At 42.6% G+C, this 14,781-nt stretch overlaps 1 protein-coding gene across 1 annotated transcript in view; it reads right to left on the reverse strand.

Moving 5' to 3' along the window:
• PTH2R (parathyroid hormone 2 receptor) overlaps positions 1-4,723 on the reverse strand; it is an 85,288-nt gene extending 80,565 nt beyond the window's left edge. Inside the window, exon 1 of the mRNA XM_039240661.1 lies at positions 4,649-4,723. Coding sequence (XP_039096592.1) covers positions 4,649-4,723 — 75 coding nt within the window. The remainder of the gene's footprint in view (positions 1-4,648) is intronic.
• Between the last annotated feature and the right edge of the window lie 10,058 nt (positions 4,724-14,781).

The following is a 14,781-nucleotide window of genomic DNA, read 5'->3' on the forward strand; positions in this document are numbered from 1 at the left end:
CATACACGCGCACACACACACATATTTAAAAGCCTCAGTGGCTCCCAATCATGTTTAGAAATAATCTCAAGCTTGGGCACCTGGATGGTGCAGTCAGTTAAGCATTCAACTTGATTTTAGCTCAAGTCATGATCTTGCAATTCGTGAGATTGAGCCCCATGTCTGGCTCCTCACTGACAGGGTGGAGCCTGCTTGGAATTCTCTCTCTGCCTCTCTCCAGCTATTGCTCTTGTTCTCTCTCTCTCTCTTTCTCTCTCTCTCTCTCCCCTTCAAAAATAAATAAATAAACAAAAAGAAGGAAAAAAAGAATATCAATCTAATAAGCATCCAATAAAAAGCCTTTTACCAATCTACTTATAGAAAAGATCTGGCATTCTTATTATTAGACACCTTAAGGCTTTTTCTTTTTTAAAAAAATGTTTATTTTTTTGAGACAGACAGAGAGAGAGCAAGCGAGCATGTGCCAGCATGTGCAAGTGAGTGGCAGAAAGACAGAGGGAGAAAGAGAATCCCAAGGAGGCTCTGAGGCATGGGGCTCAGTCTCACACTGTGAGATCCTGACCTTAGCAGAAATCAAGAGTTCATTAATTAACTGACTGAGCCACCCAGGATCCTCTGCTTCCATACTTTTCTATTCAATATTTTCACATCCCATGAGATAAACACCATATTGCTCATCACTTTAGAACGGAAGAAATGAAGACTCAAAAAGGCTGCCTGAAGTCACATTGCTGTTAAAAGATTTAAAGAGTAACTCAAGGAGAAGGCAAAAACCACAGATGAAAGAAAGAACATGGATTCTAGTACATGACAAAACCAAATGAAGTTCAAGGCAGGAAAATAAAATAAAAATAAAAATTTTATTTTTATTCACAAAGAATTGAGGAAGGGCTAAAGACATGAAACCCCTCTGTGCGTTGGCAGGAAAAGGCCATATCTAACTCCATTCCATCTTGTAGCTTCTAGGCTGCCAGGGCTGAAAATTCTACCCACAGTTAGTGCAGCCACAGAGAAGTCCACCACCGCAGGGCTACAGGGCTTCCCCTATGACTAGATGACAATGAAACCGGGCTGGCTGTCAACAGGACAGAAGGAGAACCAGCCAATCACTGGATCTTTAACACGGTATTTGGTACTTGGTAGGTAAATAAATATTATCACTGACTGGGGCGCCTGAGTGGCTTAGTCAGTTGAGCGTCCGACTTTCGCTTAGGTCATGATCTCGCAGTTCGTGGGTTCGAGCACCGCGTCGGGTTCTGTGCTGACTGCCAGCTCAGAGCCTGGAGCCTGTTTCAGAGTCTGTGACTCCCTCTCTCTCTGACCCTCCCCTGCTCACACTGTCTCTCTCTCTCTCTCTCCTAGAAATAAATAAAAAACATTTTAAAAATTTAAAAATAAATAAATATTATCACTGATTAAAATCCCCTCCCCCCTGATTAAGAGATTTCTGATTCCCCAGTAGACTCTGAATCTTCACATTGGAAGGTCAGTATAGCTTATCCCTCTCAGTGAACCAAGTAAGAGTAGAGAGATCAAGTTTCATGCCCAAAGACGTTGCATGTTCTCAGAGGAGGAATTTGAACGTGGCTTTCAGGTTCCCAGGCTACTGCTCCTTCCCCCACACCAGAATGTCCCTGAATGATTAGTGAAAAGTAAAACCTGCCCACTGGTATCTGCTGAAACCTAGTACTCTATAGAATGTATATACTTCCATTCAAGTCATCATCTTCTGGGTATTTTCTCCAGTTGTGGTGACGGATTTGTATTCACTCCCCTGCCCATACACTATCAGAGCCACACTGGTCTGCAGCCGGGCAGCCTAGAGAAGGTGACTGAATCACATGGAGTCAGGCCACTCTCGAGCCCAGCAAAACCAATGTTGTCCTTTGATAATTGTGTAAGAAAGCAGACACCGAGATGGTCGTTCAAGAAAGAATCAACCATTTGTCCGTGAGGAGTATGGCTGCCTGACAGTCTCCAGCTGCAGTGCTTTCACACGTCTGCCTCAGGTCTGGAGCCAAGTGGACAGCTACACACACAACCCTGAGCTGGTAAGTAAGCAACAATGGGAGTACCAGGACCTGGCCACTTTATCACCGCCTGAGACTCCCCTGGTGGGCGACCTTTACCCCTGAGGGTTGCAGGAGGTTGGCCGAGACTCTGGCAGATTTGCACCCTGGTCTGAAGCTCTCCCTGTCCAATCCTACTTTCTCACTCCTTTCTCTTTCAGAGGCATGTCTCCCCCCCACCCCACCCCACCCCCGCCACACACACACACACACACACACACACACACATAAATCTAATTGTAACAGTAATTCCATCTCAGAGTCTGTCCAGAAGGACCCACTGACACAGCAAACAAAATACTACACATATTTACACAGTGCTCCCCATTGTCGCGTGATAACCTGCCTTTAGGAAAGGCATTACTGGGCACAGCAATGACACCTGACCCCTGAAGGCATGGGTTTTGAACTGAGCATTGAGGCAAAGGCAGCAAACCTCACCAACACAAAACCACAGAGATCTTTAAAAACAACTGACAGATACTAGTCTATAATATCTATTTTGTGATGTGATCCGATGCTTATTGAATATTAAACATATATTCTACACAAGCTATTCTCCTTTGATGCATTCCCTTCATTGTTCTATCCATATACTTTCTAAATCCAATAATATACATATTAGCTCAGAATGAAGATGAAGAAACTGAATTATCAGAGAAGGTGTCAGCGTGCCCATGTAAATCACTTTATTTTCACTTTCTGATTTTGTTTAACTTTCAGATTTTGTTTAAAGGGGAAAAAACGTAATACGTTATCACAAACTGTCATCTCATACAATTTGTAATTTATAAACATAAATTGAAGTCAATTTAAAGCAATGTGTCTTAACCAGGACTGATTTTGCCTCCTAAGGGACATTTGGCAACACCTAGAGATATTTTTGGTTGTCACAACTAAGCAGGGTCGGGGGCTGCTACCAGTATCTAGTGGAGAGAATAGGGGTGCTGCTAGATACCCCACAATGTACAAGACAGTTCCCACACAAGGAATTATATGGCCCAAGATATAAATAGTTTAAAATTATAGAAAAAGCACCTAAATATCCTGATTGTTTTATTGAAAGCTAAAAAGGAAAGGAAAAATTCTGCCCACAATCCCATTGTGATATTTTTTTTGGTTGTGCTAATCAATATCTCCCCACTCCTTTAGAAAAAAGGAATCTAGAACACTGAATAAAACAAATGGTTAGAGTTCATCTGTTGCTTATACAAAGCAGCAATGTTTTTTTAAGCATATTATTCATATTTTATAGATATTCAGGAAGTACAGCAGAGATCACCAGAGTTCCATAACTGTCATCAAAGCTTAGGGTGTCTTTTTTTTTTTTTTTTCCATTTGCTCATATTCCTTCTATTACCTTTGTGAAATTTTTCAGGTTTGAGAATACCCTACAATTGCTAACAGTATTAGTCAGGGTATAACACACACATTGTCTGATTGACTTTTTAACATAACTAGTTTGCATTAAACATCCTGGTCATGCTAGGTAAAGCCCAGTATTTAGCAGGACGCTATTCCCTTTACTTTATGTGGTTATGAGGTTAAAAAAAAAAAAAAGTCACGTGCTGTTAGGATAATTGACATTGAAACTGGCCATCTGAAAGCCAAAAACATAGTAGTAAGTTGGGACAGTATCAGTACATACATCAATGCTTTGATTTTTTCATGGTTAAAGAATGTAAAACAAAAAAAAACTCACACCAAAAAAAAAAAAAAAAACCCACTAAAACACCTGGGGCTCCATTTGACGGTCAAGGTGCGCCCCCTGCTGAAAAGAAGCTAGAAATAAATAACGTGGATACAGCTTAAATTCACAGGGCTCTTCTACTGCATTACACCCACCACTACACGCATCTCCTTACGGTTCATCTGAAAAGCTGAGCGTAAACCCTACATTTTAGTTGACTCAAAAAAATGTGAGGTTGAATTATAATTTGCACATTTTAGAGGTTCCATTCTCAAAGATCACCCAGAAAAATCTCTAAACAGTATTAGCAATACGAAATGACAACTATCACTTATCCTTAACATTAACAAACTGAGCCTTATTTAACACTGTATTTGTTTTCTACCTAGTCTCTTCGAATTGATGGTACGTGATTCCCTGTCAGGGAAAGCCAGTATCCTTTGAGTCAGTAGTTACTATCCATCCTAGAAGTTTAAGTTCTCAAAAGTGATGGTAAATTGTCAGCAGACAAAAATAATTTGGATTAATTAAACGAAAACCAAGGAGTGTAAGGGCAAGAAAAGTTCATTCACCTCCCAGCCGCGCTTCCTGATCCACAATCCGTTGTAAACATCGCTTCATTTTGGAGATGCCGAGACGCTGGTCTGAATAGTACCCACCCCAGGACACTCACCTAAAGCAATTCTTTGTAGCTCCACTAAATGCCTGACAAATCCTGTTGGGGGTGTGTGGTGTGTGTGTGTGTGTGTGTGTGTGTGTGTGTGCGTGTGCGCGCGCGTGTGAGTGCCTGGATGTGTTAGCATGAGCCCGCGCGCGCCTCGGTCTCCGTCCCCCTAACGCCAAGTCCGGAGGCTGCGGGAAGCAGGTGCCGCGGGGCCCCAGCCCTTACCTGGGCTCCGGCGAGAAGGCAGCCGCCGAGCAGCAGCCACCCCCAGACGTGGGGCGATGCTCCCGGCCCGGCCATGGCCCGACCAGCCCGAGCGGGAAGCAGGGACGCTCTCCCCGGAGCCCGGAGCGGCTCCCCGCTCGCAACTTGGCCCGCGCGGGGCAAACTTGTGCCCGGAGCGCGGCGCAGCTGGGGCGGCGGGAGCGCGTCTCCGCTCCGCGTCCTGCGCGCCGCCGCCCGCGCCTGGGTCCCGTCTGCCGGGGAGAGCGGCCGCGCTCCGGCCTTGACTCACAGCCCCGCAAGGCCCGCGTGGGAGGGGGGCTCGGGCCCGCCCCTTCCCCCCCCCGCAACCCGGCGCGCCCCGCGTGGATGCAGGAGGGGCGGGGGGACGCTCGCGCTTCTCCTAGAGTCACTGCGTCCCGCAGCCCAGAGGACCGGAGGGCCGGGGATCCTGGACGCTGCTGCCGCCACCCGCAGCTCGCGCCGTCTCTACTTCTGTCCACTCTGTACCGGGTTCCAAGCCCCAGTCTCTAGGGGCGCCCTGGGTCCTCGGGGAGTGGTCTCAAGTTCCCTGCTGTTCGGAAGAGCGCTGACTCCCAGCCAAGTCTGCCGCTGGATAGGGTGAAGGTTTCCGGGGCCACGCGTGTGTGCAGCACCTGTGGCTGTGTGCTGAGCACTCTACACCACCCTCTCAAGGTCTCTGATTGCCTTTCTCCTAACCACTGTTTATAATTGTTGGGGACGGGGAACAGGGCGAAGGAGAGGGAGAGAGGGAGAGAAGGAAAGAGGAAGGAGGAAGTGAGGGGAGGGTGTGGGAGAGGGTCTACTCCAGCAGAATTCTCTGGGTCAAAATTTCTTTGCATCATTTTGAGTTTTGGGTCCAGAGCTTAAAGAAACACAACTAATAGTCATTTATAGGGTGGGTTTTTATTTTTCGTGTAAACGTCTTCATTTGGGACAAAGCCTGTTCCTTATTTTCTTTACAGGCGTAAAAGATGCCAGAGACCTTGCTTTACAGACATTGAGTTCAGGAATATTCAGTCTCCCAGGATCTGACCCAGTTGGGAAAGAATGATTATTATAGAGAAAACACAGTAATTCGCTCTCCTGTTGACAACGCAGATGTGAGATTTGTCGCCATCGGCTTTCATAGGAGTGCCAAAGTGAAAACGAGGTTTGCTTTTAAAACGTCTAGATTATTCATGGTTGACCACTGTAAAACACTAGAAATGGATAACTTTTATTTCTATTTCTACATGTCTGAAAATGTTTACTCCTATCTATTTTAATAGCTCTGTTTGTATTATGTATATGTATTGTGAACAATCTTATGTGCTCTTTGGAACCAGCAAATCTAAATTATATGACATACACACAGGGACACACCTGTAAACTTACCAAGCACAGTTCACTTCCTATTTATTCTATAAAATATTTACTGTTTTACTATTTCACTTTTACTATTCTATCAAAGATTCACTCTCTGTGGTGACTATTATCTAATGTCTTCGGTTTGATTAAATTATTTAGAATTATTACCTGTTACATTATCCTACTGTAGCAAGAAAATAATGGTAATGGTAATCATCCTGATAGACAGCATTAAGTGATTTATTCCATTCCAGCTACTCTTCTAAGAACTTTCTATATAATTACCTAATCTTTACATTAACTGTGAGAGTTAGGTATTATTCTTATCCATATTTATAGATGAGCAAACAGTAAGTAAGTCGCTTGCCCAAGGTCCAAATATCCTATTTTCTTAAGTTTATTTATTTATTTTGAGAGAGGGAAAGAGAGAGCACGCGTGCAAGGAGGGAAGGGGCAGAGAGAGAGGGAGAATCCCAAGCAGGCTCCAAGCTGTCAGCCCAGAGCCCAACGTGGGGCTCAACGTCAGAAATCATGAGATCCTGATCTGAGCAGAAATCAAGAGCCGGATGCTTAAGCGACTGAGACACCCCAGCACCCCAAGGTCCAGATATTCTATCGCCGTGTCACTACTAATCATTTGCTCTTCTATTTGTGCAAACCTATTATTACAATTTTTTTCCATGTTCCTTGGGCCTCACAAAACCAGAAACGCTCTTCCAGCCAGATTTTATTTTTCTTTGTTTGCCCTCCCTAAAATGGAAAATAATTGACCGTGTACTACAGCGTGGTTATGAGCCAGGGACAGTTTTGTCCCCCAAGGGACACCTGGCAGTGCCTGGAGATGTGTCTGGTGTGTCACACTACACATTACTAGCATGTAGTGGGTAGAGGCCAGGGAGCTGCTACACATCCCACAATTCACAGGACAGCTTCTTGTGACAAACCCCTGTCCCCAAATGTCAATAGTGACAAAGTTGAGAAACCCTGCATTACAGCAAAAAGAGCACCCCAAACTGTCAGCTGTGTATTAACTAGATGTTCAATAAAATAAGACAGGCCTGTACACTGGAACTTACAATCAATCTGTGTAAAACCTATGCTATTCGAATGGTTCATTCATGCAAGCAGGTAAAACTCCACAGGCTCCAGACTAAAGTATCCAAAGCTTTGAAGATACTAAATTATGCTAAATGAAGAATTTAGGTAAAATAAAAAATAATTACACAAAATGCTGTGAAATCATCAAGATATTTGTGACCCTTGCTGGAAAATATATAGTTGCTGATATTGTGGGTAAATTAGGAATAATTAATTAAGATCAGCTGTAAACTGATAATTTAAAAAAAAATCTTTATGCAAAGTTGATGGAGTGACTTACCCAAGAAATCTCTTTGCAAATTCTATCTTGTCAGTCCTTAAAATCAGTGAAAGACAAGTGGTAGTTTTGATCCTCCCCATTCACAAATGAAAAACAAGGTCTTGATCATTAGGGACTCAATCGAAGCAAATCATAGCCCCAAGGAAATCATCTGATTTCTGGCAGTTTTGTTTGTTTCGGGTTTTTGTTTTTGTTTTGTTTTTGTTTGTTTTGTTTTGGTTTGTTTTTGTTTGTTTTTTGCTGTTGTTCATTGTTGTCTTTTTTGGGCCCCAATGTCACACACTGGCCTGTGTCAGAATTAGCTGGCATGCTTGTTAAAAATGCATTCTTGAGCTTTACTTCAGACCTGCTGCACCCCCATCTCCAGGGCTGGCACTTGGAAATCTATATTTTTACAAGCTCCTGGTGATTCTCGGAAAAGATAACGTTTCAGCACTGCTGTTTAGACTGATTGGTACACGCAGCTGGTGTAGGCTCCCCGGGCCGTTGTGAGGTCCGACAGCCCAAGACTCACTTCTCTTCCATGAAACGCGCACTACCCTCTGCAACCAAGGGGCAGAGGTTAGGTCAGCTCAGCAGCCTGCTTTGTACAGTGGAGACGTGGGAACAGCAGGCTGTTAGCCCGACTTCGCCACAGTTGCACACGAACAGCCTTGTTGTAAGGAGGACCGCTTTTGTTTTTGTTGCTGCTCCTCCATTTCTGAGTGTAGGTGTCTCCCCGTGTTCTAACGCTGTGCTTCTGTCTTTGTGTTTGTGAGGAGGCGCACAGGATCTGGCTCCAGTGCTCCTCCCTGAGCTGCTCTTGAGCAAACCCACACGCTGTCTCTAGGGACGAACTAGAAAAGCTTTTTTTTTTTTTTTTATGTTTTATTTATTTCTAGGAGAGAGAGAGAGAGTGTGTGTGAGCAGGGGATGGTCAGAGAGAGAGGGAGTCACAGACTGAAACAGGCTCCAGGCTCTGGGCTGGCAGTCAGCACAGAGCCCGACGCGGGGCTCGAACCCACAAACCGCGAGATCATGACCTAAGCGAAAGTCGGACACTTAACCGACTAAGCCACCCAGGCTCCCCTGGAAAAGCTTTTTCCTAGGAGCAGATATCCCTACTCTCTGCTGCTCTGTATTTGGGGAAAGGGCATCTAAGGTGCTAAAATAATTAACTGAGATTAATCAATGTGATTTAATTGCCTTAATGACTCCTCTAAATCCCTTCAAGCTTTTTGATCCCAAGCTTGTGTATGGTTTTTGCTGCTGTTGCTGTGTCCATGATTGTGTCTCTCTGTATATCTGTGAACGTGTCTGTATCTCTGTGTACCTCTGTATATGTGTGTGTCTGTGAGTGTATGTGAGTCTGTGTCCATGCGTGTTTGCAGTTGTATCTGCTTTCAGCATTCTAGGAATTTCTCAAAAATTTTAGTGTACAAATCTCATTCCTTGATATTTTCCAGTAGGATGAAGTTTGATTCCATAAAAATACAGGGGTGCCTTAAGTGGCTCAGTTGTTAAACGTCTGATTTTGGCTCAGGTCATGATCTCATGCTTCATGAGTTCGAGCCCCATGTCAGGCCCTATGTGGACAGCTCTGAGCCTGGAGCCTGCTTCTGATTCTGTGTCTCCCTCTCTCTGTGCCCTTCCCCACTCATGCTCTGTCTGTCTGTCTCTCTCTCAAAAATAAATAAACATTAAAGAAAAAAATCTTAATACAGAGTTGACCCCTGTACAATTCAGGGGTTAGGGGCACTGAAACTTATTCAGTAAAAAATCCGTATATAACTTTTGACTCCCCCCGAACATGACTACTAATAGCCTACTGTTGAACAGAATCTTACAAATAACTTAAAACAGTCAATTAATATGTATTTTTGTATGTTATATGTATTGAATACTGTATTCTTACAACAACAAAATAAGCTAGAGAAAAGAAAATGCTGTTGAGGAAAGGAAGGAAGAGAAAATATATTTACAGTACTGAATAGATTTACCAAAAAAAATCCACATATAAGTGGACCCTTGTACTTCAATTATGCTGTTCAAGGGTCAATTTTATATACATTTTCTCTCATTTCAATGAGACTTTAAACAGGAAGTAGAAACAAATGTATATTCTCAGCCTATCTTTTTCTGGAAACCCAAGTTAAAATCTGTTTTAAAATTTTTGGGGTGCCTGGGTGGCTCAGTTGGTTGAGTGTCTGACTGTTGATTTAAGCTCAGGCCATGATCCCGGAGTCGTGGGATCGAGCCCCATAGCAGGCTCCATGCTGAGTGAGGAGCCTGATTAGAATTCTCTCTCTACCCCTTTTCCTTTCTCCCCGATTCATGCACTCTCTAAATCAGTCAATCAATCAATCAATAAAAATTCTTATTCACACTTGTTTTTAATAATAGCTGTTCCAAAAGCAAATTTTGAGAATGCAGAAAAATCATAAAAAGGAGAAAAAAAATCAACCAAAACTCCTTTATCTAATCTTATGTCTACTCATAATTATTTTAAAGTAAAATTGGCCTTTCAGCGTACATAACATTTTTTCGAGGAGAAGCAGCAAACCGACTCAATAAGAATGTTGGGCTGGATGGGTTTTATTATTTAATTTTCTATACTTTCTATACGTTTATTGTATGATTAACATATTCTAGAAACACAGAGTTATGAACATTTTCTAGAAACAAAAATATCACTCTGGTAACTTTCCTTGAATATGTTATTTTGATGTATTTGATTTAAATTTTTTAAATCAAAATTTTTGTTAAAGAAATGCTCAGATTTAAAGTTTATTGTGTATACGTGTATTTACCAAGTGAACTTATTTGTAGTCTCAGTAAAGCATTTTCCTACACTCTTGCTTTCGTTAGCCTTATTATATTTTAGAATCCTGTCCATTTAACAAAGATGACACGTCATTATTGCCTTACTTCTATTTTGTAGTTTGCTAATAAAGCTGACCGTTGTATATACTTATTGAGTAAATGCATTAGTTCTTTTGAAAACCTTCTATTCTTTCCTCTTGATGGAAGAAACGAAGTGGCATTCAGTCTGAAGCCAGATAGCCTGTGTCTGAAATCTTAGCTGTGTAACCCCAGCAAAAGTTTATTGGAAAAGTTAAATGAGATAACAAACACAAAGTATGAAAAGCAAAGTCTAATCCAGGGGAAATATTCAATAAATGTTACCTATTATGAGTAGTATTGTATTAGTATTAGTATTATTACCTTTCTTGTTATCAATGATTTTAGTCTCGTGACCATGGCTTCAGAATGGGCAAAGGACTCTGCTGAGTTTGAATTTTCTTCCTTATGTAGAAAACCACTGTCTATGTTTAGAATATTGAATCTTTCTCTGGTACAAATACCAAAATATTATTCTAACACTATATTCAACCTAATTTGTACAATTAAACACTTGTCACGCTTAATCAGTGCAGAAATTTTTAAAAAACTTTTATGTATCTGAATCTCTCAATGTTTTCTTTGACTTTCCTTCCTTAGTTTCTATGCCAGGAAGGAAACCACACACTAAGAATTAAAATATCTTTTCACCAGGGGCACCTGGATGGCTTAGTCGGTTAAGCGTCCGACTTTGACTCAGGTCATGATCTCATGGTTTGTGAGTTTGAGTCCGCATCGGGCTCTGTGCTGACAGTGAAGAGTCTGCTTTGGATCCTTTGTCTCCCTCTCTCTCTACCCCCGCCCCGCGCCCCACTCCTCTCTCTCAAAAATAAGCATTTAAAAAAAGAAAAAAAATACCTTTTCATCAGATTTTTTTCTAGTTCTTTTTCACTATTTCATAACTCTACCTTTAATATTTCTTTTTAAGTATCAGATTTTTTAAATGGTGATTTAATAGTTTTCCCAGGTACGCAACCAGTTAACATAGCATGATATGTTCAAGAATCCATCCTTCTAATGGGAAAAACATTCCGAAGGGAGGTAAGGGGTGAAAGTTTACTGATGGCTCTAAATCACAACCTCAGCACCACATGAGGCCACTGTGCTAGAAAGGGGCTTAGAAATTAAAGCAGAGTGGAGCGCCTGGGTGGCTTAGTCAGTTAAAGCGTCCAACTTTCACTTAGGTCATGATCTCGCAGTTCGTGGGTTCGAGCCCCGCGTCGGGCTCTGTGCTGACTGCCAGCTCAGAGCCTGGAGCCTCTTTCAGAGTCTGTGACTCCCTCTCTCTCTGACCCTCCCCTGCTCACACTGTCTCTCTCTCTCTCTCTCCTAGAAATAAATAAAACATTAAAAAAAATTAAAAAAAGAAATTAAAGCAGAGTTTGCAGAGGGTTTAAGAGAGCATCTCTCCATTTTACCCAGGATGGAACCCCAGTCATCAAACCCAGGTGTCAGAGGCCCCTGTCAAGCTGTTGGCAATGTTCCTTCTGAGTGTGTAACTGTTCGGTTTGGGAAGCTGGACGAAATGAAGCCTCTGAAGTTTAGATCTGAGGACTTTCTGGCTGGCATTCAGGAAGGAGGCAGACAGCAGCAAGGAAAAGCCTGGCCATCTATACACAGGGTAGGTCAGCTACTCAGGAGAGAAAATGTGCTCCACAAGGAGAGAGCCTCCGCCTGGACCCCAAACTGATGTGCGAGGGCTCGTGTGCAAGTAAGTGGTTGTCCGTCTGTTTACTCTGGGATGGTTGTTGTTATTAGTAACTGGCTTCAAATATTCATGTGAGGGGCACCTGGGTGGCTCAGTCGGTTGAGCATCCGACCTCTGCTCAGGTCATGATCTCATGGTTTGTGAGTTCGAGCCCCACATCGGGCTCTGTGCTGACAGCTCAGAGCCTGGAGCCTGCTTCAGATTCTGTCTCTCCCTCTCTCTCTGCCCCTCCCCCGCCCCTGCTGTGCTCTGTCTCTCTCTGCCTCTCCAAAAATAAATAAATATAAAAAAATTTTCTTAAATGTTTGTGTGAGAATTAAGTGAGGCAATGATGTCAAAGAAACTTATGAGCTGTACAAAATTACACAAAGAACAATAAGACAGTATTTACAGGACACTTTCAGACAACGATCACATTCAAGTTATAGTTGTTAATATGAAAGTCTTATATTCAGTAATGAATTTGTAGCTTAAGGGGAAATAATGAAAAGGAAGCAACAGCAAATCATAAGTTTTTCCTGCTGAGGATTAAAGGCAATAATTAATAAACTCAAAGTCCACCTCAGTCAAGATAAAGCCTGAGGAAAACTAAGAAGTTGGACAGTTATGTGTTTGGCACCATCCCGCTTCCTCTCTCTCAAATTTCCCTCTGCCTTGGCTTGTTAAATGCCCAGTGGTTTTCATTTGTTTCTTGAAAATTAGATGTGAACCTCTTTCCCAACATCTAACTCACACGCTGAGCCCTTTCTCTAAGACGTCTGCCCTCTGTTGTTTCTTTTTATATTCTCTCTCCGTAGAGGTTTTAAAATATGTCCCCCAAATTCTTTGAAATTGTTCCCATCTGAGAGGTGTGGGGGATTCTCTGTGCCCTTCCCTTGATGCTGGGTTCTGTGACTGTTCAACAACTACAGTGAAAGTGAACCCCAGTGAATCTGAAGAAACTGGCAGATTCCACTTCTAGGGACTCCCTTTCACTCTTGGAATGTAGCCACCATGCTCTGAGGAAGTCCAGAAAGCCCACAGCCAAACTCACATGGAGACACTGAGGACCTCAGTTCCCCACTCTGACCGATACTCCAGTCAACAACTATCATCAACTCAGTAGCCATATGAGTGGGCCATGTCTGAAATGGGTCCTCTAGCCCAAGGCGAGCTGCCTCCGCTACTGCTCTGTAAAGCAGAGATGAGCCCTGCTCAAATTACAGATTTCTGAGCTAATAAGTGGTGGTAGTTACTTTAAGTCATTAAGATTTGGGTTAGCTTGGGGCACCCGGGTAGCTCGGTCGGTTAAGCGTCCCACTTCGGCTCAGGTCATGATCTCATAATTCATGAATTCAAACCCCACATCAGGCTCGGTGCAGACAGCCCAGAACCTGGAGAATGCTTCAGATTCTGTGTTTCCTCCCTGCTTCTGCTTCTCCTCCACTCACGGTCTGTCTCTCTGTCAACAATATACAAACATTAAAAAAAAAAAAAAGATTTGTGTTAGCTTGTCACACAGCAATACCTGAACACTATCCTACCATCAACTGACATTTCCTATCGTCTCAAGATCCCATCTATCACTTTTCCTAACATTTACATAGAGGAAAAAAAAGACCCAGAATAGCCTACACAATGTTGAAGGAGAAAAAAATTTGGAGAATGAACACTACTTAACTTTAAACCTCACTGTAAAGCTACAGTGATCAAAACAGTGTGATATTGGCAGAACAGATAATATATCTGTGGAACCCAATAGACAGCCCAGAAACAGAGCCACATAAAAAGCTCACTTGTCTTTGACAAAGGAGCAAAGGCAAACACCATGGAGCAAAAATAGTCTCTTCAACAAATAGTGCTGAAAAAACTAGACCCCCACATGCAAAAAAATTAATCTACACATAGAACTTACACTCTTTCCAAAATTTAACTCAAAATTGATCCTCGACCTAAATGTAAAATGCAAAATCATAAAACTCCCAGAAGATAACATAGGAAAAACCTAAATGACCTTGGCTATGGCAATGACTTTTAGATGCAAGTCAATGACATGATCCATGAAAGAAAAAAGTGATGAGCTGGACTTCACTAAAATTAAAAAATTCTGCTCTGAAAAACCAACATCAAGAGAATTAGAAGAAAAGCTACTGACTGAAAATGTTTCAAAAGATACATTTGATAAAAGACTGTCATCCAAAATATGCAAAGAATTCTTCAAACTCAACTCTCAGGAGCAAACAACCCAGTTAAAAGATGGGCCAACAAGCTTAGCAGTCACCTCACCAGAGAAGATAGACAGATGATAAATAAGCATAGGAAAAGATGTTCCACATCAGATGTCCTTAAGAAAATTCAGATGCACCTTGGTGGCTCAGGTGGTTATTCCGACTTCATTCAGATCAGGTCATGACCTCATGGTTGGTGAGTTTAAGCCACGCATCAGGCTCTGTGCTGACAGCTCAGAAGCTCAGAGCCTGGAGCCTGCTTCCGTTCTGTGTCTCCCTCTTTCTCTCCCCCTCCCCCACTCATGCTCTATCTCTCTCCCTCAAGGATAAAATAAACATTTAAAAAATTAAGAAAAAGGGGCACCTGGGTGGCTTAGTCGGTTAAGCGTCCGACTTTCGCTTGGGTCATGATCTCGCGGTTCGTGGGTTCGAGCCCCGTGTCGGGCTCTGTGCTGACTGCCAGCTCAGAGCCTGCAGCCTGTTTCAGTCTGTGACTCCCTCTCTCTCTGACCCTCCCCTGCTCACGCTGTCTCTTTCTCTCTCTCCTAGAAATAAATAAAACATTAAAAAAAAAATTAAGAAAAAAAAAGAA

This window comes from Hyaena hyaena, unplaced genomic scaffold (assembly GCF_003009895.1).
Source record: "Hyaena hyaena isolate Hyena2069 unplaced genomic scaffold, ASM300989v1 scaffold_180, whole genome shotgun sequence".
NCBI lineage: Eukaryota > Metazoa > Chordata > Mammalia > Carnivora > Hyaenidae > Hyaena > Hyaena hyaena.